Raw genomic sequence first — 25,289 nt, 5'->3', positions numbered from 1 at the left:
TTAATAAAAAAGAATATAAATTAAGGGCTTTCACAGATGACTTGGTGGTTACCTTATCTCAACCTACTTATTCTGTAATAGAGTTATTACAATTGATATATCAGTATGGACAGGTTTCGGGTTTTAAAATTAATAACAATAAGACTAAAATATTGCCCAAAAATATGACTAATTTGGATAAGCAGATTTTGGTTAAGTTGACAGATTTTGAGGTCGTCAACAAGGTAAAATATTTGGGGGTTATTTTATCTGTTTCTAATGCAAAATTGTACAAAAATAATTATGAAAGGCTGTGGGTCAATATACAAAGAGATTTGGAAAATTGGGAGAAGTTGCAATTATCTCTTTTGGGAAGAATTGCAGCGATTAAAATGAATGTTTTGCCAAAGTTTCTTTTTTTATTTCAAATGATACCTATTTTAAAGAATGAGGTTAATTTAAATGAATGGCAGAAAGGTATTAACAAATTTATCTGGGCAGGGAAAAAACCAAGAGTAAAACTTAAAATTATACAAGATATTCGTGAGAGAGGTGGACTCAAGGTACCGAATTTGAAATTGTATTATGATGCTGTGGTTTTAACATTAATAAGTGATTGGGTTAATTTAACAAATGTAGAAATATTCCTCTTGGAGGGTTGGGATTTACTTTTTGGATGGCATGCCTATCTAATTTTTAATAAAAAGGTTGATAGGGTCTTTAAATCTCATATTATAAGGATTTCTTTACTTCGGGTTTGGAGGAAATATTATAGAAGTGATTTTAAAATTCCACTATGGGCTATACCATGGCATGCGATAGAAGGGATAAGGAGAGGAGTTAAGTTGGATAGTATTTCTTATATACAATTACTTAGATGGGATGGTAAAAATTGGCAGTTAAAATCTTTGGAAGATTTAACACAAGAAAATATTATTTATTCATGGTTTCAGTATAGACAAATAGTGGAGAGGTAGAAGATAGATCGTAATGTGGGTTTGCTTAGAGAAGATGAGAATTTGTTAAAACAAATAAAAGATCAAAGACGAACTCATATTAAGAGAATTTATGGGGTGTTAGTAGAATTGGATTCAGAAGCAGAATTAGTTAAAGAATGTATGGTTAAATGGGCACAAAATTTTGATGAACCGGTTCTATTAGATACCTGGGAAATTATTTGGGTGAGGAATGTTACATTTACACAAGCCCAAAATTTAAGGGAAAATTTTTACAAAATGTTTTATAGATGGCACCTTGATCCACAAAAAATGTCTCGTATGTATCCTGACTTACAGCCTAAATGTTGGAGATGTGGATGTTTGGATGCTACTTATTATCATATCTGGTGGTCATGTAAAAATATAAAAGCTTTTTGGATTAAGATATGGTGGAATATCCAAAGAATTTTTAGAAGAAGGGTAAAATTTACCCCACAATTGTTTTTGTTAGGTATTGTTTCTGATTGTGATACTAAAGAGACTATATTGATGTTAAATTTAATTACAGCGGCAAGGTTGTTAGTAGGGCAATGTTGGAAGAAGGAATCTTTGCCTACCTTGCAAGAGTGGTTTTTTAAAGTTTCTTATTTGGCGGAAATGGCAAAGATTTCGGCTTTCTTGAAAGACCAATCGCAAGAGAAGTATTTTTTGGTATGGAAAAAATGGATAGACTTTATACAATATAAGTTGGATATAAAAAAATATTATTTAGCTTTTCAATAACTTATATTTAAAATTTAAGATATTTTATAGACTTTATAGACTTTCCTTTATTTATTTATTTTTTTATTTCTTTCCTTTTTCTTTCTTCCTATCTTCTTGTATTTCCTTGTATTTTTGTCTTTTTATACATATATTATTGTTAACTATTTTACAACTTGTTTAATTAATGTATTTAGATTTGTTTATGGTTTATATCTGTTTTAAGACTTTTTGAATTTTTTTTAATTAAGCCTGTATTCAGCTCTGGGAAGGTCGGGGGATGGTATGGGAGGGTTGGGGGGGCTCGGGGAAGGGAACTGTATTGTTTTGTAAAATTTAAAAATTTTCAATTAAAAAAAAAATTCACATCACTTTTCCATCATTTCTCTCTCAGTAATCCTTCAAGCCTGCCTGCATTACAGGTCATGATTTATGAAGCCGACCATTTCTATACATAAAGTACATTGCATGTAGCGATGGTTTCATCTATGCTGCTGTGGATGTTAGTGCTATTGTGACAGATCCTTGTGTTTTGTAGTACATGAATTATCAACACATATTTCACCATTTTCACTGGGTCCTAACAGTTTTGTTAAACGTGAAGTATTATAACTCCAAAATATCTTACAATCTCAATATGTGAACTACATAATCTTTCAACTGAGATTTTGGAGTTCATAACTCATTCTCTTAACTCTTTGAATGAAATTCAACATCTGAATAAAAGGCATAATGAGAAAATAGTACAGGCTAAGATTGCACACATGAATCTTCATATTTGCACGACAGTGTGTATGTGTTGGGTTAATAACTAAGAAATACCAACAGCACACAAAGAAGTACAGTATTTCCTGACCTAGTTCACAGAAAAGATTATCCTGCTACTTATGATCCCTCCAAGGCTTTGCTCTCCAACTTTGATCAAAAACAGGGCAAGAATTTAGAATACCAAAAAAATCTAGAAATGTCCCTGAGATTATATATATCAAAAAAACACAATACAAAAAAAGATGGCATTAGAGAGTGCTTTTTTTAAAAAAAAATCATAGTTTTTAACTATGGGTGGTGATGCTTTCTCAAATACTCTTAATAACTCAGAAAGATATATACTCACTTCTGAGAAAAAATATGCTGGAGTAAGTTTGTTGGAACTAGAGGAATACTGTCTTCACATCTCTTAAATTATGATAATCCACGTAGGTCTTCTTGCTGTTGCATTACTGGTGCCCCCTGATTTCGCCTTCCAAAGGAAATCAATTTGCCTATTTCACCCCCAGAAACATTTAAGGGCACTGAAGTAGTTCTCATTTCACAGTTGATACCTTACTTCATAGCCACGAGTCATGGCCCGACACCATTCCAGCAACATGGTCTTCACAGTATTTGTAGCTCCACTCCTCTTGATATTGGGGGCAGGACCAGTTGCAGCCCTTTGGAAGATCATTAAGGGGAAGGAAGGCAGGGAATAGGATGGTAGAGAATAAACAAATGTATTTTTAATCCTATGAGATTTGGCTGGTGTAATTCCCTTTTTCCCCCTATTATTTTCTGCTGAACATCTGGTGGGACAGAGATCTGCATGATTTGTAGCAATATCTGCTATCTAATCTGATTGTGTAAATACCTATACATTTTATAATCTGTGCAAGAGAAACTCTTGGTCAGGGCAATTTTTTTTCTAGAGGTGTTGAATATGGTTGCATTCTGATGGGCTTGCCTGACTGGTCAAACACTTCTGGAATATAGTGGTGTGGGCTTTCACTGTCCAAGAACTGTGGATCTAGTCACATTTCTTAAACATGTCCTCCTACAAATGGTCTTGGATGATAATTGTAGCCAGTGCTGTCTTGCGATGATGGATACTGCTTGGGGAAGGCTGGGTTTTTATATTGTGGTAAACCAAGTATGAGTTACTCTTAGCTCTCCAGGGATTATAGAGTTTTTCTATGTTAAGAGCAGAATTGGGTGATACAGTGAGGCAAACAAGGCAGTACTGTATGTACTACATAAATATATGTACCTGGAATTTTTGGATTTTCTTTCTGGATTGGGGGGATTGTTTTTTAAATGTTAAAGTATACTGTGTGACGAATATGCTCCATTTACATTGCAAGATACCTTCCTTTTATTGAATGGCCCTTCAATAAAGCAGCAGTAGCATATAGTAGAGTTCTAAACACTTCCTTAAGAGCTTTGGAAAATCAGATTTGGTTTTTTTGTTTTTGTTTTTGCTAATCTCTCACTTCAGTTATGTGTGAAGCACAGTTTCGTTCTTTGCTTTCTCATTGAACAGAAGGCTTGTCATACCCTTGTCTCATAGCTTATGTTTCAGCCAGCCAAACTTGGAAAAAACTTCTCAAGTGCAGTTATGTTGGTATGAAACCATACATTCCTGCCAGGATTTGTTGGAATACTATATTCCTCATTGATGCTAATCTGGCACCATAGAAGAAGAAGTCTTCTTTGGCTTCTCAGCATTGGCCAATAATTTCCCCCAAAGCAATCCATCCACTGCAATCATCCAGATAGTACACAAACACACACACACACACACACACACACACACACACACACGGAAACGGTTTTATATTATGTGTGTGTGTGTGTGTGTGTGAGAGAGAGAGAGAGAGAGAGATTAGAGTTAATTAGGTGATTATACACACACACACACACACACACACATATATATATTATATACATATACACATATATATACATATACATATACAGGAATACCACTAGAAAAAGTTGAAAGGATCACGCACCTTAGTTCCAATTTACATGAAAGTTGGGACATGACCGTTGAAGTAAAGACAAGGATAGAAAAAGCTCAAACAGCATTCTTCAAAATAAAAAAGGTCTTCTGCAGTCACGACATAAGCCCAAGACTGAAAATCAGGCTTGTCAGATGCTATATTTTTCTATCCTGCTCTATGGAGTAGAGAGTTGGTCTCTGACAGAAGGCCACCTGAAGAGACTAGAAGCATTTGAAATCTGGATTTACAGGCAGCTGTTATGTATGAGTTGGGTTGACAAGATCAGAAATGAGGAGGTAATAAGCCGCCTGGGAAAGCCAAGGGAAAACATCAAAACAATTAAAAAACGAAAGTTAGAATGTTTCAGACATGTGATGCGACACCCAAAAAATATGGCATACTCCATTTAATCCTCCAGGGAAAATTGAAGGCAAACTAGGTCCAGGCAGAAGAAGAATATCGTGGCTTCAAAATCTAAGGGACTGGTTTGGACAAAACTCAGCAGCACTTTTTTGTGCGGCTGCTGATAAAAACAAGATTGCCAACATGATCGCCAACGTCCGATAACGGATATGGCACAAGAAGAAGAAGATATACATATACATATACATATACATACATACATACATACATACACACACATATATATATATATATGAAGAGAAAAGGTTTTATATATTATATATGTGTGTGCGTGTGTGTGAGTGTGAGTGAATGTGTGTGATTAGAGTTGATTAGGTGATTAGAGTTTTGAGGCAGGGAGACTGAACTCTTTTTGACTGCCATTCATAGGTTGGTCTGCTTGTCTCAGGGCTCAGATGACTCTGGATATAAAGAGGTGAGCAGTGAATGGCCCTGAACTGGGCATTATGAGAAAGACATTTGGGAGTTGCCTCCTGTGAAAACAAAATGATGGCACTGAAGCACATTAAGGATGCTTTGCAAATGGAACAAATGATTGTCTGGTGGAACCTATTTTAAGGCTTATGTTAAATTATTCATTTGTTTTCAGTCTCAAAATGTCTGGAAACCATGCTGCAGAGTTTCATCGGTAAGTTGGGCAGGCCACATACAGCTGGGGAGATACTGCTTATTCCAGTGCTAAGACACACTGTAATATAATTGCCTTGGTTTTGGTTCACTGTAAGGCATAAATTTAGCAATTACGTTTTTGCAAGCCCAACTATAAAAAGGTATATCTGTATATCCATCAATAGGGCTGAACAAACTAGAGTGAAATAAGCTATGGCAGAACCTGAGACATCGTGGCCTCACCCTCCAAACTTCTCCACAATGGCTTTGCGAGACTGTCCCCTGGGTGGCATCCTTGGCCTGCTAATCTCTCTCCGGTCAAAAGCAGGCCTCTTCTTTTTCTCTTTGGCAGCAGCTGCTTCCTCTGGTGCAGCAGAAGGGGGCTCTTTCTCTCCCTTCAGGGCGGCTTCAGGGCTGAAAACCAGAAACAGAAACACACTGAGACTGAAGCGCTGGAGAAGAAGTGGCCCTGGGTGGGTCTCTGTCCTCGGCTTTCAGGCAGAGCTTCTCAGAAGAGATGGTGAGATCCCTTTCTGCCCACTCTGCAGTAAAGAATGCTAACAGTTTGGCTCGTGGTTCCCTGGAGAATCATTTTTAAAATTGCCATAATGTGAGGATCTGGGGAAAAGGATGGCAAAGAACCACTACCGTCTCCAGTTTTGACTTCTTCCCAATTTTTCTCAGAATAGAATAGAATAGAATAGAATAGAATAGAATAGAATAGAATATAGAATATAGAATATAGAATATTCTAGTCTTCTAGTCCACCCCCCTGCTCAAGCAGGAGAACCTATACCATTTCAGATAAGTGACTGTCCAGTCTCTTCTTAAAAACCTCCAGTGATGGAGGCCCATGACTTCTGAAGGCAAGCTGTTCCACTGGTTAATTGTCCTCACTGTTAGGAAGTTTCTCCTTAATTCCAGGTTGCTTCTCTCTTTGATTAGTTTCCAACCATTGTTTCTTGTCTTGCCCTCTGGTGTTTTAGAGAATAGTTTGACCCCCTCTTGTTTATGGCAGCCCATCAAATACTGGAATACTGATATCATGTCACCCATATTTCTTCTTTTCTTTAGACTAGCCAAACCCAGGTCCTGCAGCTGCTCTTCATTCACCAACCCAATGATTTTCTTTGCCCTTTCCAATTTTTTGAATGTTCACATCTTTATTAGCATCCTTCCTTCATTTGACCTTTCATATACTAGGGTCAAGTTCTAGCCCCAGCACCTCCAGAAGGCATCCATTTGGGAAGACTAGTTAATGCTTTGGGGGCCTGACATCATATGCCCAATTCATTGCTTTCGTCCAAGCCTTAAAGAGTTTTTTGAGCAATCAATTTATGGCCACAGAAGGGTATGTACTAGAAATCTGAAGTTCTTGATAGCAGTTTGAAGGCCAGGGTTTAACATTTGGAGGCAAGTGTTCATAAGGAACATTTGTCCTCACTGTTAATCCTTGTCCCATTTTGGTCATTCTAGTCATTGCCTATCTTTGATTTCTGAGTGCCCCCTGCAGAGTAAAAAGTGGTAATACAGCTTTTGAGATGGGCAGAACTGCTGCTTTCCATGATTTTCAGTCAATTGACAAGGATCCTTTTCACCCAGTGGTTTAACAAAAGGAGCCATTAACTCACCTCTGCTTTCTTCCTTCTGTATCTAATGATAGTCCTGAAGTGGAAAAAAAAAACTCGAGGAAGAAGTGTTTGTGTGTTTAACAGTAGGAGCTATATTTAACTCTGAAAATCAATCTGTTCCTCACTTCTTCCATTGTTAAGGGTATATTTATTTAGAAAATATACTTGCTGTCCATCTCATATGCAATGATTATGGGTATATCTTTTGTACCAAGTTCTGATAAGAGAGTGTCAGGCTTTTGGCTATCTCTCCCACTATATCTTGTCAACCTGAATCTTGCCCATCTCACGTGTAGCCCACCCCTCTAGAAAGCCTTCCAGAGATTATCTCACCTGGCGATATCCGCTGGAGCAGCTTCTGAAGTGGTAGTTGGTGGAGTAATGCCACCTAGATTGGATTACAGACATGTGGATTATTAGTTTTTCTTATCTGGTGAACAAACCTCTATCGCTTGTCTGAACTGCTGTGTCTTTAATCTCCTCTGTATCCATGTTTTGCAGTATAGAAAAAGCAGCAAAAGGTTTCATAAATCATTACAGGGAAATGGAGACGAGACCAGCCTCATGGGGACAGGGGGCACAATTGGGACTCCTGTTTACACTGCCATTAGCTGGTCGAGTTTTAAGAGAAATATCAGTGAAGGTCAGGAGAAAAATGTCTTCAGAAGGACAGTAATGCAGGAAGCTATGAAGTCTAGAAACATTGATTGTAGAGGATTTTGTTATTGTTGCTTCACTGGTAAAAAAAAATTAAAATGATTTACTCAAAATTAAGTTCCAGGCAGACTGTTTAGGACAGGGGTAGACAACCTTGGCTCTTTTATGACTCGTGGACTTCAACTCCCAGAATTCCTGAGTCAGCATGGAGTTGAAGTCCACAAGTCATAAAAGAGCCAAGGTTGCCTACCCCTGGTTTAGGATAAGAGGGGGGGGGAATTAATTTTCCCAAGGGGCTACATGAAAAACTGGGACTGCTGTGGAGGGCCACTGATGCTACTCTGCCCGTGGTGCCCCACTCTGCCACCCCACAGGCCTGTTCTAGGAGGTATTATTTGAAGCAATACATCCCAGTATGTCACTTCCACTTTTAGTCTATTCCCTCCAGCTTTAGTGTATTTGGCCTTCTCGGTTTGCTGAATGACATTTGCCTCACCTGTCTCCAAACCTTTGAGCTCTGTTGGGCTTTGTGGACTTGCTTCAGGAGAACGGGGAGGGAATTCTGGCCAGAACTCCTCCTCTTCCTCCTGGGCTTCTGGTGAAAGAGGCTCATCCGAAGTGCTGCCAGTTCTACCCTGCAGGTCGAGGAGGAAGAGGATGGGGAAGGTCAACCAGATTAATGTCTTCCTTTATTTCACTGGTTCTCAACCTGTGGGTCGGGACCCCATTTGGGGTCGAACGACCATTTCACGGGGGTCGCCAAACAACGCAGTCCGCCATTTTTCCCCCTTTTCCTTAGCTGTGCTACTCCCTTTTATTCTATTGGCTTTTGAAAGCCAATAGAATAGACTCTCTTGAATAGAGTCTAATTCTATTGGCTTTCAAAAGCCAATAGGAATTGTCCAGGCTGTCTCTGCCCTGCTGAGCCCGCCAAAAGTCCCATTCTGCAAACGGTGCTGCACCAGTTGAGTAGTCCTCGACTTACGACCGGTTGGGAGTCGCGGCATTAAAAAGGTTGAGAACCACTGCTTTATTTGATTTTCTAGATTTATAATCTGCCTTGCCTTCAGCCTCTCAAGGCAGCATGCGTAGCATTCTCTTCTCCCATAATAACTCCCCCCCCCCATTGTGATCAGGTTGGGCAGAGAAAAAGTGACTGTCCCAAAATCATCCAATGCACTTCCTTCGGTTTGGGATGCCCCAGTCTTCCCCAGTCTAAATCCATAAGCACTGCAGCGTCCTGGTTCTTTTGTTTGTAAGCTGACCCTATAAAGTTCTTTTTGTTGTTGTTGTGTACTCATACATTGATAAATAAAATGAACAGAAATGATAGTTTTGTGACTCGTGGACTTCCAACTCCCAGAATTCCTGAGCCAGCCATGCTGAGGGGAAAGGGAGAGGTTTCCAAGCTGAGCCATGCTGGCTCAGGAATTCTGGGAGCTGGGGTCCACGAGTCATAGAAGAGCCAAGGTTGCCTACCCCTGGTAGAGGTTCTCTTGCTTAGCAGGTGGCTGGATTAGAAGACCCGCAAGGTCCCTTCCAGCTCTATTCTATTCTAAGCTTCTACATACATGAATTTCCTGTTTCTATTGAAAATCTTCCTTGCTATTTTTCCTTTGTGCTTTCTAGCCTAAAGAGCAATAGTTTACCCAGTTTATACGCCTATTACAGGGCTGGAAATTCTTGACTTTTTCTAATCAGTTTCACAATGTAACCCAGGAATTACATTTCTCTTTCTAGCCAGTTTTATATATACAGTACTGCACCTTTTATAAACTCATCTGGCTAAATATAGTAATGGCAAAATCTCCTCGAAATTTCCTGTAGGCTTTCCTACAGTCGTTTTTCCAAAAGATGTTAGGAAGGCAATAATTAACACTAATGATATATAGATTAGTTTTGCATTTTCATCTCATTTTAAATAGTAGTAGAAAGGTCCTGCATAATTTGAGAGTTCTACAAAACTATAATGTAATTTTCATTTTTAAAAACTGCATCCAAAGTTTACCCGATTTCAGTCATAAGTAAATAATGCTAGTTTAAAGTGATTTCCTATCTTCATAAGCTCAAAGAAACCTCTAGAGTTGCTATGCATGGCAGAAAATGACTTAAGTCATTTGCAAAGCTTTGAAAGATTCTTTGCTTTAAAACTGTTTCTCTCCCATTTCTAAAATGTTTAGTTGCCATGTTACCTAGCTTGGTGTCCCTTCTGGAACCTCCTCCATTATTGGAAGTGCTGAAGAAGGCTTGAAAAGGAATACAAAGTGAGGTAATATACAGGCTCATGCTGTACTGTACTACAAAAAAAATATAGGAAAAGCTTCATACTATGTTACTGTAAATGCCGGCGTATAAGATGACTTCTGCGAGTGCTGAAATCGGCGCCAAAGATGGGGGTCGTCTTATACGCCGAGTCGTCTTATACGCCGGAAATACTGGTAGTTTCCGGCGTATAAGACGACGTTCTAGGAATGCGGCCCGGCTATAAAGACGGGGGTCGTCTTATACGCCGGGTCGCCTTGTACGCCGGCATTTATGGTAACTGAAGTGCCTCAGTGAGTCAAAGTACAGTTGGCTCACAATGATCTACTAAACCAGTGGTTCTCAACCTTTCTAATGCCGTGACCCCATAATACAGTTCTCCATGTTGTGGTGACCCCCAACCACTTATACATCACTGGGTGCCAGGGGCGTGGCCAAAGAAAAAGGGAAAAAAATGGCGGACAGCCTTGTTTGGCGACCCCCGTGAAATGGTCGTTCGACCCCAAATGGGGTCCCGACCCACAGGTTGAGAACCACTGTACTAAACTATAGAACAAGGACAAACTCCTTCCTTCCTTCCTTCCTTCCTTCCTTCCTCCCTCCCTCCCTCCCTCCCTCCCTCCCCCCCATATCTGAAATGCACAAGAGGAATTGTAATGACATTAAGATAATTCTGGAAAAAGTTGAAGAAGAAGTTATGACATTCTTTGAATGAGGACATTTGGTTTTGAAGGTTGGATAATATTAATCGATTGTTTTCTTATTTTGCAAGCCTTTATTTTTTGATGATTTGGTATCTAGTTTCAGTGGCGGAAAATCAACCATTTTTGGAGCTGTATGATAGTGGCTGGGAATAGTATGTATATGATGGATCATCTACTTAGGCTATAAAAAAAATATCCCACAATCTTCCCAAGGAAAAGTTCCTTCAATAGTAGTTTCCTATGAGGACCTGTGGAAGAATAAAATTGTTTCTTTTCTTTTCTGCCTTTACCAGATCTTAGAACAGTGTTTCCCAAACTTGACAATTTTAAGGCATGAGGACTTCAACTCCCAGAATTCCACAGCCAGCAACGCTGGCTGTGGAATTCTGGGAGTTGAAGTCCTCATGCCTTAAAATTGTCAAGTTTGGGAAACACTGCTATACTTCATTTATTCTGGGAGGTTTTGTGCCGAATGATAAGAATGGCTGGGAGTTGAAGTCCACATGCCTTAAAATTGTCAAGTTTGGGAAACACTGTCTTAGAAAAAATAGAAACAATGGTGAAGAAAACCTGGCAAATTACCGTATAAGTGTGTTGTTATTTAACAATTCTTTAACATTCTTTATGAATGGTTGAATAATAACACAGGTAGTTCTAGTTCTTTTAGTGATTGTTCAAAATTACAACAGCACTGAAAGTGACTTATGACGGTTTTTCACATTTAACAATCGTTACAGTATCCCCAGGATCACGCAAACAAAATTCAGATACTTGGAAACTGACTCATATTTATGACGGTCGCAGGGGCCCAAGAGTCATGTGATCACCTTTTCCTACCTTTTGAGAAGCAAAGTCAATGGGGAAGCCAGATTCACTTGATAACCATGTTACTAACTTAGCAATTGTCGTAGTGATTCATTTAACAATAAAAATTTTGAGCTCAGTTGTGGTCATACGTCGAGGACCACCTGCACAATAAAACTTGTCTTTCTGTAAGTTTTGTATTTGTATGTTGTAAACAGAAAATAAGCTGGCACGTATAGCTAAAGGGAGACAAATTAAAATTAGTGACAGACATAATATAAGTCTAGATAAGTGTGTTTTGTCTGTTTGCCAACCAACATGAAGTTACATAGACTAAAATAATGTGACATGAAAATGTAAGGGCTGGAAGGATAAAAATGTTCCTGATGTTTGATAGAAAAGAAGTATCAGGAGATAATACTCTTGAAAGAAAAGAAGCAAATGATTACAATTTGAAATGCATTCTGTTCTCACCTCTTCCTTGGCATTTTTCTTCAAAACATCAGCTTTCCCCCCTTCTTCTTCCTGTAGGTCTTCTGGTTTCCCAGAAACATCAGTTTTGGTCTCCGATACACCCTCAGATTCTGGTTGGCTGTTCTCTTTGACTATCTGCTCCTTCTGGCTTGCCTTGGATGCCGTTCCCTTTTCAGATTCAGAAGCCCCTTCTGCGGATTCTTCCTTCTGCTTTGCCTCAATTCCAGCAGCCTCAGTTTTCCCAGCCTCCTTCTCTCCATGCACCTCATTCCCAGCATCCCCTTTTGCTTTCTCTGCTTCATTTGCTTCATCCACCTCTTTCCCAGTTTCTTCTGCAAACTTCCTGTCCCTTTTCTCAGCAGTCTCTGCTTTTGCTGCCTCATTTCCCCCTTCAAATGCAGTTTCAGTCATTTCTGACTTCTGCTGCAGCCGGTTGATCTGCTGGTTCTTCTCTTGTTCCTTGGTATCTCCAGCCTCCATAGTACCAGGTTTCTCTGTTGTTTCAATGGAGTGCAAAGCAGGTGGCCTATTCACGCTCCACTCCTGGAAATATATATAAAGTGAAAAGAATAAACACAAAATTTCAGTGCTAAAGATTTCCACTTTTTTACACAAATTAATACCGTATATTGTAACTCTTAATTGGTCCCAACTGCTTGGGCAATCCTTGGCCTCTCTAGTTTGCAGTTAAATGTGTGATCTGACTCTGTTGAAAAGCTGGGGGCATTTAGTGTGATGAGGGACTATTCACCCAAAGAAGTCATCAGTGGTTGTGTGTGCATGTGTCAATTGCACTGAAAACGGTTTCATTTCTTAAGATCAACTGTGGATGCCCAGAGGAGGACGGGGTGGTGGGGAAGGGGGAGGAGGAATATGGAAGGATAGGTTGATTTCACAAAACCTTTCTTCTATGTACATGACCTGCATTTTAAGAGCTAAGAAAATTCTATAAATGTTGCCAAACTGGAGGTTTTGCTGTGCTGAAAATCACCTTACATAACAATTACATCCAAGGCAGTAAAAACACCTTGCTCTTCTCTGCACTTCTTCTGTATTTCAGAACAATCTGATCATATGCTTAGTATAAGCCATTAAAACCATATTAAAGTTTTCAGTATAACAGCTGGGCAACCTGCTTTATCAGACATTCTAGTGCAAGTAGAGCTGGATTTGTGTGCATCCCCCTGTGCTTCTGCACAAAGGAAACAGCATGATCTACATATCTCCTGTGTGAGATCACAAAACGTGGCTTAAGACAGAGCCTGGCAACATGTGCTTTAATCCGGCCTTCTTTGAGTATTAAGAAGCAGAACTATGCGGGCGGCTAAACTCACCAACCTCTATCCTGGTTAATCCAGTACATTTTTCTGCCTATGACAGACTAACAAATATTTCTCATCTCCACATAGACACATAGGTGTCATTCCAAGTAAATACAGTGTAAAGTCTTTTGGCGTGTAAGGCAACACTCCTGTAGACAATCTCCTCTTTCTATGGCAGTAAAAATACAGCAGCTGTAGAAATTTTAAAAGTTGCTATTCTTGCCTCTTTCTGCCTAATGTTAAGGACTGGTCCCGTCTTAGCACATTTCAAAGGAGTAAATTATCTGAAGCACAAGATAGGTCCTCGGAGGCTGGGGGACTCCTGTCCAATTCCTTTCTTATCACTTAGTAAATCATCTTTAAATAAAACCTGCCAACGAAGTCCAGGAACAGCCAGTGACTCAGACATGGAAAGAGCAAGAGGCAGTTCTGGGGAAAGAGGGCAGGTGAGTTGCTATAACACCAACTAAAAATACCCTCCTGACATTTGCAAAGACAGTGGAGAGGTCAGGATGCCTAGAAGTCTCGTAGCTCTTTTCGCTTGGTACCCCCACTATTCTTTTGTGGGCTCTAACTCTGTATTTGAAAGCAATGGATTTGTTTGATTTTAATTAGTAAACACATAGGATTGCTCTGTCAGTAAAACTGCTCTTTCAGTTAAAAAAAGCCGCACCATTTCTATTCTTTATGTCCATGCTTCTGCTATCCTATTTGCTTGATGCATATATGAATTGTAGGGAAATGTTCCTATTGTTTCTAGGAAAGAACTCCCCCCCCCCCAAAAAAAACACAAGTGAGAGAGAAAGAGCTACAAGAACAGACTCTTACTGAACAATGATGACTGGGAGTAATTTGTCTAAAGATGGGAATGCTATGTAATCATCCAAAGAATCCTTGGCAGGTAATGGTGTATATCCATTAACTAGTTCAAAACATATCTTTCCCTACTTTCTTTTCAGCCAATCCCCGCTCAGAGGTCATCCTATCTGAACTGTGCTAATGTACTTCTCTTTCATCCCCACATTTCTGCCTTGAATTTCCAGTGGCATACATTTATAAGTAACATCTGTAGAAATCTCTAGGTGAGCCTTCAGTGCAGGACTCTACTAAGATATGACACTATCCCTCACTTCCCCTAGGAGAAATAGATGCTTTTTTGTTCAGCTAAGAGGTAGCACCTTGCTGACCTTGGATGGTTTAAAAAAGCTAAACACAAGAAGGGTTTATTAGAATCAGGATGGGAAAAGTCAGGGCTGTAGGCAGGACTGGGAAATTGAAAGAGCATCCTGGAAGGGTAATGGCAAATCATTTTTGTAATGCTGATGAGATGGATGAGAATGGATACATCCACAAAGTTATCAAGAATTGAATCAGATTTGAAGGAAGTATCAGAGTATGTCTGCTGTGATAATTGTACAAATTTCACTTCTCTACTGGAGTTATAAGTACATTCACTAAGTGACAGAAGCAATTTGAGTAGATTAAAAAAGTAGATTAGAAGTTTTTAAAACCTGTGCGTGCCAGTCCCACAGAATATAGGGCAGTGATGGCGAACCTTTTAGGGACCGAGTGCCCCAAAATTGCCCCCCCTGCCTGCTCCGCCTCCCACCCTACCTGCTCCACCCCCACCCGCCCCCTGCCCCGCCCACCCACAGGGATATTCACCGCCTCCATAGCCCGCAGATCACCAAGGCAGCCCTGCAGCACCATGGCAGCCATGCCCTCTGCCCACACCCCGCAGCATCATCTGCACGCTATGGAGTGCGAGGGCGGAGTCGTGTCCCTGCTGCCTGGTTATGTCCTTGGCTGCGCTGCTCCGTGTGTGCCGCACCTGGGGGCGATTCTCCTCCAGAAAGGCTGCTGGTGAGGAGGGGGCCATGGGGGGAGGTGGGGCTGCGGTGACGGCATGCATGCCCACAGAGAGGGCTCCGAGTGCCACCTCTGGCACCCGTGCCATAGGTTCACCACCACTGATATAGGGCATTATTTGATTAGATGCTAAATATTGTGGTGAATACTGGATGATTATTACTGCCTGCCTTATTTTTGTCCTCCCAATACCAACTGATGCCTTTCCAGTCTTTGAATATACAGAAATGCCATAAAATTCCTTGAAACCAAACTAACTCAAAGTCTGCAGCTGTGGGCAAATCCTAAAGAGTGTAGTCCTGTGTAACCTTTTTTGAAATTGTTTTATATGAGATTTGTATTAACTTTAGTATCTTATTTCTCTCTTCAAAAAACAGAAAAGCATAGCAGAAATTCTGTGCCTTGCTAACTTGCATGCATTTTAAATTTAAAATGATTTACAGCTCTTTGAATAATATGTTTAAATTGAAGATATATTCCAAAGCTCCTTGAGAGCTCCATCATAAAGCATTTGCTGTTTTCCTTCATATATTAGTTTTCTCAGAGGTATCACCATTGTAAAAAAAATTGAGATTCCTGGCCTTCAATATTACTCAATAAACAAAAAATCAAGTGATGTAGCCTCCAAAATTTATCTTGACAATAACAATACTAGGAAGTTACAGATTCAGAGAAATAGAGACCACACATTTATTTTTTATCTGGAGAAAAGATTGCCTAATGTAGACTTCAATGAACGTTTAGACTAAATATTCCAAAATAATCTCAGATGTATAGTAAAAACACGTTAGAAAAAAGTATGAACAAGGATTCTATACAGCATATAAAAGGGCAATATAATAGTAACCATCAATAAAACATAAAGCATATGAAAACGATCAGAGATAAAATAGGTTGGATAATATATATATATATTTGGTTTAGAGAGTCAGTGAAATCAAAAGCTTTGTGTCTGCTGCTGAAATAACTAGAATAAACACTACTTGAGCCTTTTTGAGGAACTAAGTCCACAACCAGTGCACCATCAATGAGTGGCCATTTCTTGCCACACTGATTATGTGGTCCCTCTTTGCTCTTTTGAAGGACTCTCAGGATCACATACTTTGTTACATCTCTTCTTTTCTAGTTCTCAGTGTTCTTTAGTGAATACTTTAAAGAATAGCTAATTGGGAGTGACTCCCCTACCTAACCATTTTTCTTATGTCTCCTAAATTTTCTTGGGAGATAGGAGAACATGATATGCTTCTAAGATTAACTTCACCATGAAGTTTCCCTCCCATGTCTGTTTCTCCTTCCAGAGTTCAAGAATCCTGAGTTCTCTGGAACCTGAACATAGTGTAGGAGCCACCAATTGGCCATCCCCTTATGTTTTAGGAATAAACACTTACCTGAAGTCACAACTAGGAACAGTTCTTTTGTGAGCCTCCGCTATGGACCATTTATAAACATGATATCCTAGAAATCAGACTTCACCTCCCTATTGGCAGGTCCTTCTCTGAGGCTAGCTGACTTTCTTCGTGTCTTCTTTCTCCTGGCTTCTTCTGCCAGTATCTCGATCCTCACTCCTATTACTATGCCTGCCTGCAGCATTTCTCTCATTGTTTACTACTCTGTTGATACAGCCACCCTCCATTCTGTGATGGGTAACTAAACACTCCTATTTTTATCAGGAAACCCAGCAGGTGCTTCTTTCAATCATAGCCCCTATTTCTCAGAAGGGCCAGATGGAGCCAAGACAAGGTAAAGAAAGATAGCTTCTAGCAGCCTCTTAGCAGTTCAGCTCAACATTTAAGGGAATCATAGGAAAGAACTATTTTTCTCTTTTAGTGAGCTGCCTATAAGAGATTTTTCAGCCTGTGTATTGGTCTCTTGAGGCATCAGCTGTATGGGAGAATACTCCAGAGCTATTAATAATAGACACAGTTTTCATAGCCTTTTGTCACTTCTGATAAACAACAGACATTCAAAGGAAATTTGAAAGGTGGCCTATAGGGATTCAAAAAACATGTATACAAAAAAACAAAGGAATCTGCCAGAAGACTTTGAAAAGAACTCATATTCTTAAGAGGATAGAAGAAGCTGTAGAAGCAGGGCTTTTTTTTTTGTCATAGAACGCCCAGAATGGAGTTCTGGCACATTTTTTAGATGGAACCTTGTAGAATAGGCAAGGCGGGTTGTATGATGTGTGTGAGTTCCGGTACTTTTTTTTTTTTTTTTTACAAAAAAAGCACTGTGTGGAAGTATATGAAATGTCTCTATTTAGAGCAGAACTACCATTCACTTCCCTTTTGTTATTTAATGCATAAGTTGTTTTGGGTTTCAGTAAAAGGAAACATTCTAAATAAATAAAAGCAGGAATCCAGGCTCTAGTGCAGGGGTTCTCAACCTTGACAACTTTAAGACTTGTGGACTTCAACTCCCAGAATTCCTCAGCCAGCAAAGCTGGCTGAGGAATTCTGGGAATTGAAGTCCACAAGTCTTAAAGTTGCCAAGGTTGAGAACCCCTGCTCTAGTGCTTCCCCCCCCCCCATCTAGGATTAGAGATGATACAGTGTAGGCTGTTGGATGAATATCTGACTTTGCCGTACTTCATTTTTGCACTTTCTTTAGGATGTGGTTTAGCACCACAGAAGCCCTAGGACTCTCTCCATTCTTGAAAGGCAGTCAGTCTCACAGAAATGGGGAATGTCTGAAGGAATATTGAGATTTCATCATCCTTAATGAAGTTGAATATTTAGCTTCGTCAAGAGACAACTGCACCTTACTTGGATAAAACAAAGAGAGCTTTGCTTGTCCTCAGGAAGAGGCCTGAATGGATGCAAAATTATTTTAAGTTGATGTTGCCGCTTACATATAAACTGTCAAAAAATTAAGATATTTGGGGATTTTGACCCTCACATTATATGTATGAGTTTGAGAACAAAGCATGCCTGCAGCTGAAACTGACCTTCCTTCCACTTCCCTCTACCCTGGATCCCCACTGGGTTGAGTTGAACAATGTCTGATAGGAATGGTCAGTGTTGCAGCCTTATTCTAAGGGACATACTAATTATGCGGATCATATTTAGCATTTAGATAGCAATTTCCAAAGATGCAGAAGTTCAAATGTCAAAAAAAAACCCGAAACATTTTCATATCATGATTTGAGAGAATATGTAATCTAATATCATCACTTCAGTCATGTTTCCTTGAAGAAGAAAAAAATCTTCTATGATAGAGTTATGTTGTGCTGGCAACACAAGTTGCACAAATATTGTCAACACTCTTTTTCCCATCTTTCACAACCTGGCAGAAAGTATTTGCTGTAAACACTGCTATGGGAACCAAACTTGAGATAGCTCTCTGCAGGAAGGAACTCGTGGTTTGAATATATGATTTGCCAAGGACTCCAACAGACTTAGTTTATAATGTGCTCCTGGGGTGACAATGAAAACCTGGTGAAAACTATGGGATTAACCTCTTATGACATACTCTAGTGTGAGTATGACACTCACACAAATCCAGTGCGTTTTCTCCACTTATTCATTTCTGAAGCCACTCTGACGCCTTGTGGCCAAAAAGACTGAATTTCTAAAATTAGACAGTAACAGGGACAAGATATAGAGATGGAGAATAATAACTGCACTGTGATCCAGAGTCAAGATCAAACCTGATTTTTATTATGCATGAGCTTCCTCACCAGAATACAAATGGAAGAAAGGCAGATAATACAATTATGAAGTCATGCCCAGATGTATAGGAAGAGTTTATTACACCAACAATCTACAAGCAGAAAAAGACTCACTTGTAATTAGTATTTTGTCTTCAAAGGAAAATTACACTCATTGGAAATTGAAAAATGTAGGGAGGGATCTGGTAATTTTCCTAAGTGCTGATTTATTACTTCTTTTGTTCTTCCTAAGATGCCTTCTGGACATGTTGATGTGCCTCAACTTATTAGAGTTTATAGAAGCAATTAAAACTTGGTTATTTCAAAATACCTTTGAGGGGCAAGATGATTGAAATTCTTTCTATATATGATTCTACAGGGTTATGATTCCTTGCATAGGAATGCTGTATAATATAGTATTTTAAAATTATTAGTTTGAACTATTTTTGCTATTATAATTTTCTTTACTTAGATTAAGATAGAATGATAGGATTATTCCAAATCAGTTGTTGGCTGGAGTGACATAAGCCTAGTAAAATAAAAATTTTTAAAAACCTGGTCCTAGGAATTGGTCTACTAATTAGAGAAAAGGATGTTTTCAACAGCCCATCTCACTTGTTGTGTGATCATGAGGAACTCTCTTTTTTCACCACACTGCAGGTTTTTGTCTAAAGTAAACAAACCATGTTTATTTGGGATGAGCTTCTTCTTATCCAGTCTATTTTGATTCATGGGCAGCAGAGAGAAATGGCTTTATTTGCTCTTTATATAATATGATACACAAAGAGGGTCTCAAATTACTTACTAAATATATAAGCACGGTCAGCCAGTAAAAACTACTGCATGATAAAGGTATTTTCTAACCTCCCACATGATGAAGAGTCAGTTCCAGCCAAAATTATGGTCAAACTCAAGAAAGATTGATTTCTCTTTCAGGTTGCCGAGTGAGTCACAGGCAGACAGACTGCAATTAGTTGGGCAAAAGAATAGACAAAATTGTCACTTGGGTATCCAAATGTAGTCTTGATTAAAATAGTCTGAATGACACTTTTTATATAATTAATCTTTGCCAGCACCCATGTCTAGTCAAGAGCCTTTATAAGCGCTTGACCTTATGAACTGGCATTACTTGCAACTCAGCAAAAAAATGACTCCGAAAGGTCTATGCTGTGGTAACTGTTCCAGTCCAGATAATCAATCAGTTCATGTGTTTGTCCATGGGCAGAAGGAAGAACCATTTAACTATTTTATGCCTATGATGTAAACACATTCCCAGGAAAGCAACTGCTACAATACTTTGTTACAAGCAGAACATTTAGGTTTTTGAAATGGTTAACAGCTAACAAGACAATGTAAATCTGAATCATAATAATTGTCAGGGTTTTTTTTTTCCCCTTTGGGCCACTCCACCCCTTCCTGACGTCCAGATGTAGTGAAGTTATTGATTCCATTGTTCTGGGAGCATATACTTGTAGAATTGTATACAACAAAAGTTCAGTCTTAAGGTGAAAGACAAAAACCAGAAATGATTGTTGCAGAATATTGGAGAGTACACATTTTATAATGAAAACTAGACTCAAAACCTAGAGTCCCCTTTGTTAGATGCATTACAGTTTGTTATCAATTAACAGATGATAAATATACCTAAATAACAGATGAAAGCCAACAATGTAGTGGTTAAGCCATCAGGCTAGAATTCAGAAGACCACTCCGTGCCTCTTAGGTACAAAACCAGCCGGGTCCAGTCACTTTCTTTCAGCCTGAAAATGGAGAAAATGGCAAACCAGTACTGAAAAAAATTTCCAGAAAAACTCCAGGAAGTCCAGGCAGTCTTCAAGAATTAAACATGATTGAACCGAAGGGGGAAAAATGGATATAAAGGAGAACAATGAAAATGAACTAAATATAGTAATTGGAGTGCCAAGTGCTTTCAGTGACCACAATACTATGTTAATATGATATAATGGTAAGGTGTCATACCAGAAGTAGGAAGATCCAAGTCCACTCAACATGGAAGTTCATTGGATTAATTTGGACTAGATTACATTTTCTCAGTTGAGCTCCAAGGATTGCTATTCTAAGCGTAAAACAAACAAACAAAAATCCTATGCAGATATTGTATTTGTTCATGGAGGAAAAGTAGTATCTAACTGACAGACAAGCAGAGATTGGCCATAACAGTAATCTTAGTTTTGTTGAGTTAATTAAGACTGCATATTCCCAGCATTATAAACTAGCATGTGTTTATAATGCTGGGAATATGCAGTCTTAATTTTATGTATAAGTTTACTTATTTGGAATCAAGAAACTTAAAATCTAATTGCAACTCATAGTAAACATGTTTATATCAGGTCAAACTACTTGTCCATTAATCCAGCTCAGTCCAGAAATTGCAGCATCTTTGCCCAAGGACCATTAACTAACACCTGTCCTTAGCGTTCCTTTGCTCTGTTTGTGTCAGGAATAGAATTTAGAATCTTCTCCTTACAAAACAGGTCCTCTCTTGAGCTATGGAAGAAGCTATGGCTCCATCCTTAACCCCCTTGCCTGATGTGGTTTCATTGTTTGTGCCAACCAAAATACAGGATATAGAAAGAGAACAAGTCATACAGGTTGCTCAAACTCATCTCACATTGGCAACCTAAATGATCAATTATCTGACCAATTGATTCTTTGTGTCTCCAAACTTCTTGCGGCATATTTTTTAAAAGAGATTATCTGATGTTTTAAAGCTTCTGCATCGTGAATAGTACCGATGAAGGGTCTGCCACTGCAGTTGCCACTGCAGAAGCTAATCGGACACAAGGCAAATCAAATTTTATTCAGCACTGACCTACAGTAAACCCAAAAGTCAGGAAATCATCAAGTCACAGAAAATAATCATGCAGATAATCTGTCCCTCTAGGTTGCTTCCTTGCACAATCAAAAGAAAAAGGACAGAAATAGCCCTTCACAAAATGAGCTGCAGTTCATTCTTGTCTCAGGACGTAATTTACAAAGAAGTCAGTCTGGGGCATAGGTTGAAGTTCCAAAAATGCTGGGACCACCTTCCTTGGCTGGCATTAGCCCTGAATGCCATTTTTATCCAGGGAAGTTATTTTCCTAAGACTAGATCTAAGGAAACAGTTCATCAAAGAGAAGATGTGGGCAGCTGTCTCAATGGAGGTAGTGTAATATAGAAACATGTATAGTTTCCTGAAGCTTTTTTTCAGAGATACCAGTACAATTTGTTTGTTTGCTCTATGGTCACAGATGAATTTAATATAAATCTTAGAATAAGGTATCTGAAAGGAAATTATCAAGGGTGAAAAATCATTACAAAATAAATGTAGCATGTTTTATCAAAAGCTTCTTTAGGCTTTGCTTAACACAGAACCAATGCTTTCTAATGATTGCATCAGGGAAGTTTTTTTTACAACTTTTGCTAGTCAGATTCTTCAGTAATAATTTAAAATCTCTGATTTATTTATTTATTTATTTATTTATTTATGAGACTTATATACCGCTTTAAGTGCAAGCACTCTCTAAGCGGTGTACACCAGTAAGCAATGTATATATATATTTACATTGCCCCCAACAATCTGGGTCCTCATTTTACCTATCTCGGAAGGATGGAAGGCTGAGTCAACCTTGAGCCGGTGAGATTTGAACCGCTGACCTGCTGAACACAGTCAGCTAAAGTGGCCTGCAGTACTGCACTCTAACTGCTGCGCCACCTTGGCTCTTTTGGGGTCATCCATGTATTTAATAATAAAGAGAGGAATTAGTACTGCATTGCAGATAAAGTATAATGGGCAACATTACAAAATACAAGGTGCTGCGATATCTGTATAAGGGATATTCTTAATTTTCCTATCATAACTTTAAAATCTTGCCACTAAGAATGCCTTTCTATAAAGACCAGAAAGGGTATTATGAAAATATTTAGGAGTGGCATAATAAAGGAGTCCCGAACTCCCAGGCCACAGACCGCTACCTATCTTTGGCTTTTTAGTAGGTTGTGCATGAAACCATTCTACCCCCCACCCCTGGTCTGTGGAAAAATCATTTTCCACGAAACTGGTCCTTAGTGCCAGAAAGGTACAAGTATAGATTGGGCGAGACCTGGCTCAAAAACAGTAACTGTGAGAGGAACCTTCGAGTCCTAGGGGATGATCACTTGACTATGAGCCAGCAATGTGCAGCACCAGCCAAAAAAACTAATACCATCCTGGGTTGTATTAACAGAGGCATAGAATCAAAATCATGTGTAGTATTAGTACCGCTTTGTAAAACCCTAGTAAGACCACATCTGGATTTCTGCAACCAATTTTGGTCACCAAACTACAAAAACGATGTTGAAATCTTGGAAAAAGTTCAGAGAAGAGCAACTAAAATGATCAAAGGCCTGGAAACTAAAACATATGAAGAATGGCTGCAGGACTTGGGTTTGCTAGTCTAAAGAAAAGAAGAAACAGGTGATATAATAGCAGTATTCCAGTATTTAAGGGGCTGCCACAAAGAAGAGGGGGTCAAGCTACTCTCCAAAGCACCAGAGGGCAAGACAAGAAACAATGGTTGGAAACTGACCAGAGAAGCAACCTGGAATTAAGGAGAAACTTCCTAACAGTGAGGACAATTAACCAGTGGAACAGCTTGCCTTCAGAAATCGTGGGTGCTCCATCACTGGAGATTTTTAAGAGGAGACTGGACAGTCACTTGTCTGAAATAGTATAGGTTCTCCTGCTCGAGCAGGGGGCTGGACTAGAAGACCTCCAAGGTCCCTTTCAGCTCAGCTCAGCTCTACTCTACTCTACTCTACCCTACCCTACCCTACCCTATTCGTTGGGACTGTTGGTATAATAGATGTCATCAACATCTCAAACAACAATAAATGCAACTATATAACATTTTGAAAAATAAGTGTTGCTGCCTGTGCTGGATCTAATTTTTTTTTTGGCCCAATATCAGCAAACCCTTTATCATATTTTACCATATATTCCATGACTAATACCTCTCACTCTCCTGTATTAGGGTGTAATAAAATATCTTCTTAGGGCACTATCACATACATGCACCATGGTGTTCTGTTCGGCAGGCATAATGATGGGCATGCTGCCAAGAATCTGTAGGAGACCAAAATGTTGGCTTTATATTTGATGAGACAGATGGAAAGTAATAGATGATTCTCAGTTTCCAAAGTTGTCAATTCACAATCTCTTTTTTCTATAAGTGAACAAATAATATTCAGTACTATCAGTCCCTAATCCTATTAAATTTTCAGTTATCTTTGGATGATAAATTTGCCCAAGGAGAAGAGAGTAACAAAAGCTATATAATTGTGTGAAAAATAGAAAGACTGAAATCTAGTATTCTGTGCATGTTTATATAGTAGACCTAATAAATTGAATAAGTGGACCCTGCCATAGAATAACACTAGGAAGAAGAGATTCAATGAGTTGAATAGTTCTTTCAACTACATTTTTAAAGTCCACAGAATAGAAAAATTTCATTGCTTTGTCATATTCAGATTAACTAATTCAATTCCTTTTTAGAAAATAATGATGATTAAGGATCCATCTGTACCCCCAACATTATTATATAACAACTAGGATTTTTCTAGGGTTACTGAGCTTGGACTACAGGTATCTAGATTATACAGAAATTCATATTAAAATATCCCTGGTAGACAGTCTTACCTCAGCTTGAAAACATCTCCCTGAATAACTACCAACTGGTATCAACTGTAAACCTGGCTGCCTGCCTTGCTGCTTACCCTTACGTCAAGCTGATTTATGTTAACACTGATCCCAAAATATATTCCTGATGGACTTCAGTTCTTATTTCTCTTCACCAAGCAAACTGCCTATTTATTTTTTACATTGTTTGCTGCTTTTTAAACAATTATGTAATCTATAGATAGATCCTCTTATCCTATGATATATAAATTTACTCAAGAGTCTTGAGGGATTTGGATATGTTTGGATTTTCAAAAAGCCTTTGAGGAAGTTGACAGTTCATCATCTATTCTACTGTATATATAGATGATGTAGTCACATAGATATATTCCAAAAGTGCTAGAAGGGGTTCATCATCTTCAGCTGATCGCTGTCTGTCTCTCTCTCTCTCCATTAAAAAGGTGGGATTTATTTATTATTCATTTATTTATCTTTGCAGATTATATGCTTATTTTCCTTCAGGAAGGCTTCTTCATTGATCAACGGTGTTAACTGGTCAAAGTTGAGTAAAGTGCAAGCTTTGTTTCCTGTGACTGGAAACTACATTTTATTCTACAATCCCAGACAGCTTGATTAGTTTAGAGTTCCGTCCATCGCTCAAACTCAGAAAAGCGATGCTGAAAAAATCTTAGGTACAGTGTATAATCAGCGCCTGCTGGAAATGCAACAAGGTCAACAAACCGCTCCAAGTCTCGTGCAAAGGTTCACTGATGAAACAGCAGCACTAATTTAT

The 25,289-nt window shown here is 38.9% G+C and overlaps 1 protein-coding gene across 2 annotated transcripts in view; it reads right to left on the bottom strand.

Moving 5' to 3' along the window:
- SMTNL1 (smoothelin like 1) overlaps positions 1-25,289 on the bottom strand; it is a 56,562-nt gene that overhangs the window by 5,483 nt on the left and 25,790 nt on the right. Inside the window, exons 1-6 of one of the 2 annotated variants that reach the window (XM_039341193.1) lie at positions 16,579-16,801; positions 12,000-12,542; positions 8,252-8,390; positions 7,432-7,486; positions 5,711-5,881; positions 3,007-3,109 (exon numbers count right to left, since the gene is read on the bottom strand). In XM_039341193.1, the coding sequence (XP_039197127.1) occupies positions 3,007-3,109; positions 5,711-5,881; positions 7,432-7,486; positions 8,252-8,390; positions 12,000-12,479 (948 nt within the window). In that variant the 5' untranslated portion in view covers positions 12,480-12,542; positions 16,579-16,801. Of the gene's footprint in view, positions 1-3,006; positions 3,110-5,710; positions 5,882-7,431; positions 7,487-8,251; positions 8,391-11,999; positions 12,543-16,578; positions 16,802-25,289 lie in introns of those variants that run through there. The other variant, XM_039341194.1, reaches the window with a different exon arrangement.

The sequence above is a fragment of the Crotalus tigris genome, unplaced genomic scaffold (assembly GCF_016545835.1).
Source record: "Crotalus tigris isolate CLP2741 ecotype Arizona unplaced genomic scaffold, ASM1654583v1 scf7180000017764.6130737, whole genome shotgun sequence".
Lineage (NCBI taxonomy): Eukaryota > Metazoa > Chordata > Lepidosauria > Squamata > Viperidae > Crotalus > Crotalus tigris.
This window is presented reverse-complemented; position numbering and strand designations above follow the sequence as displayed.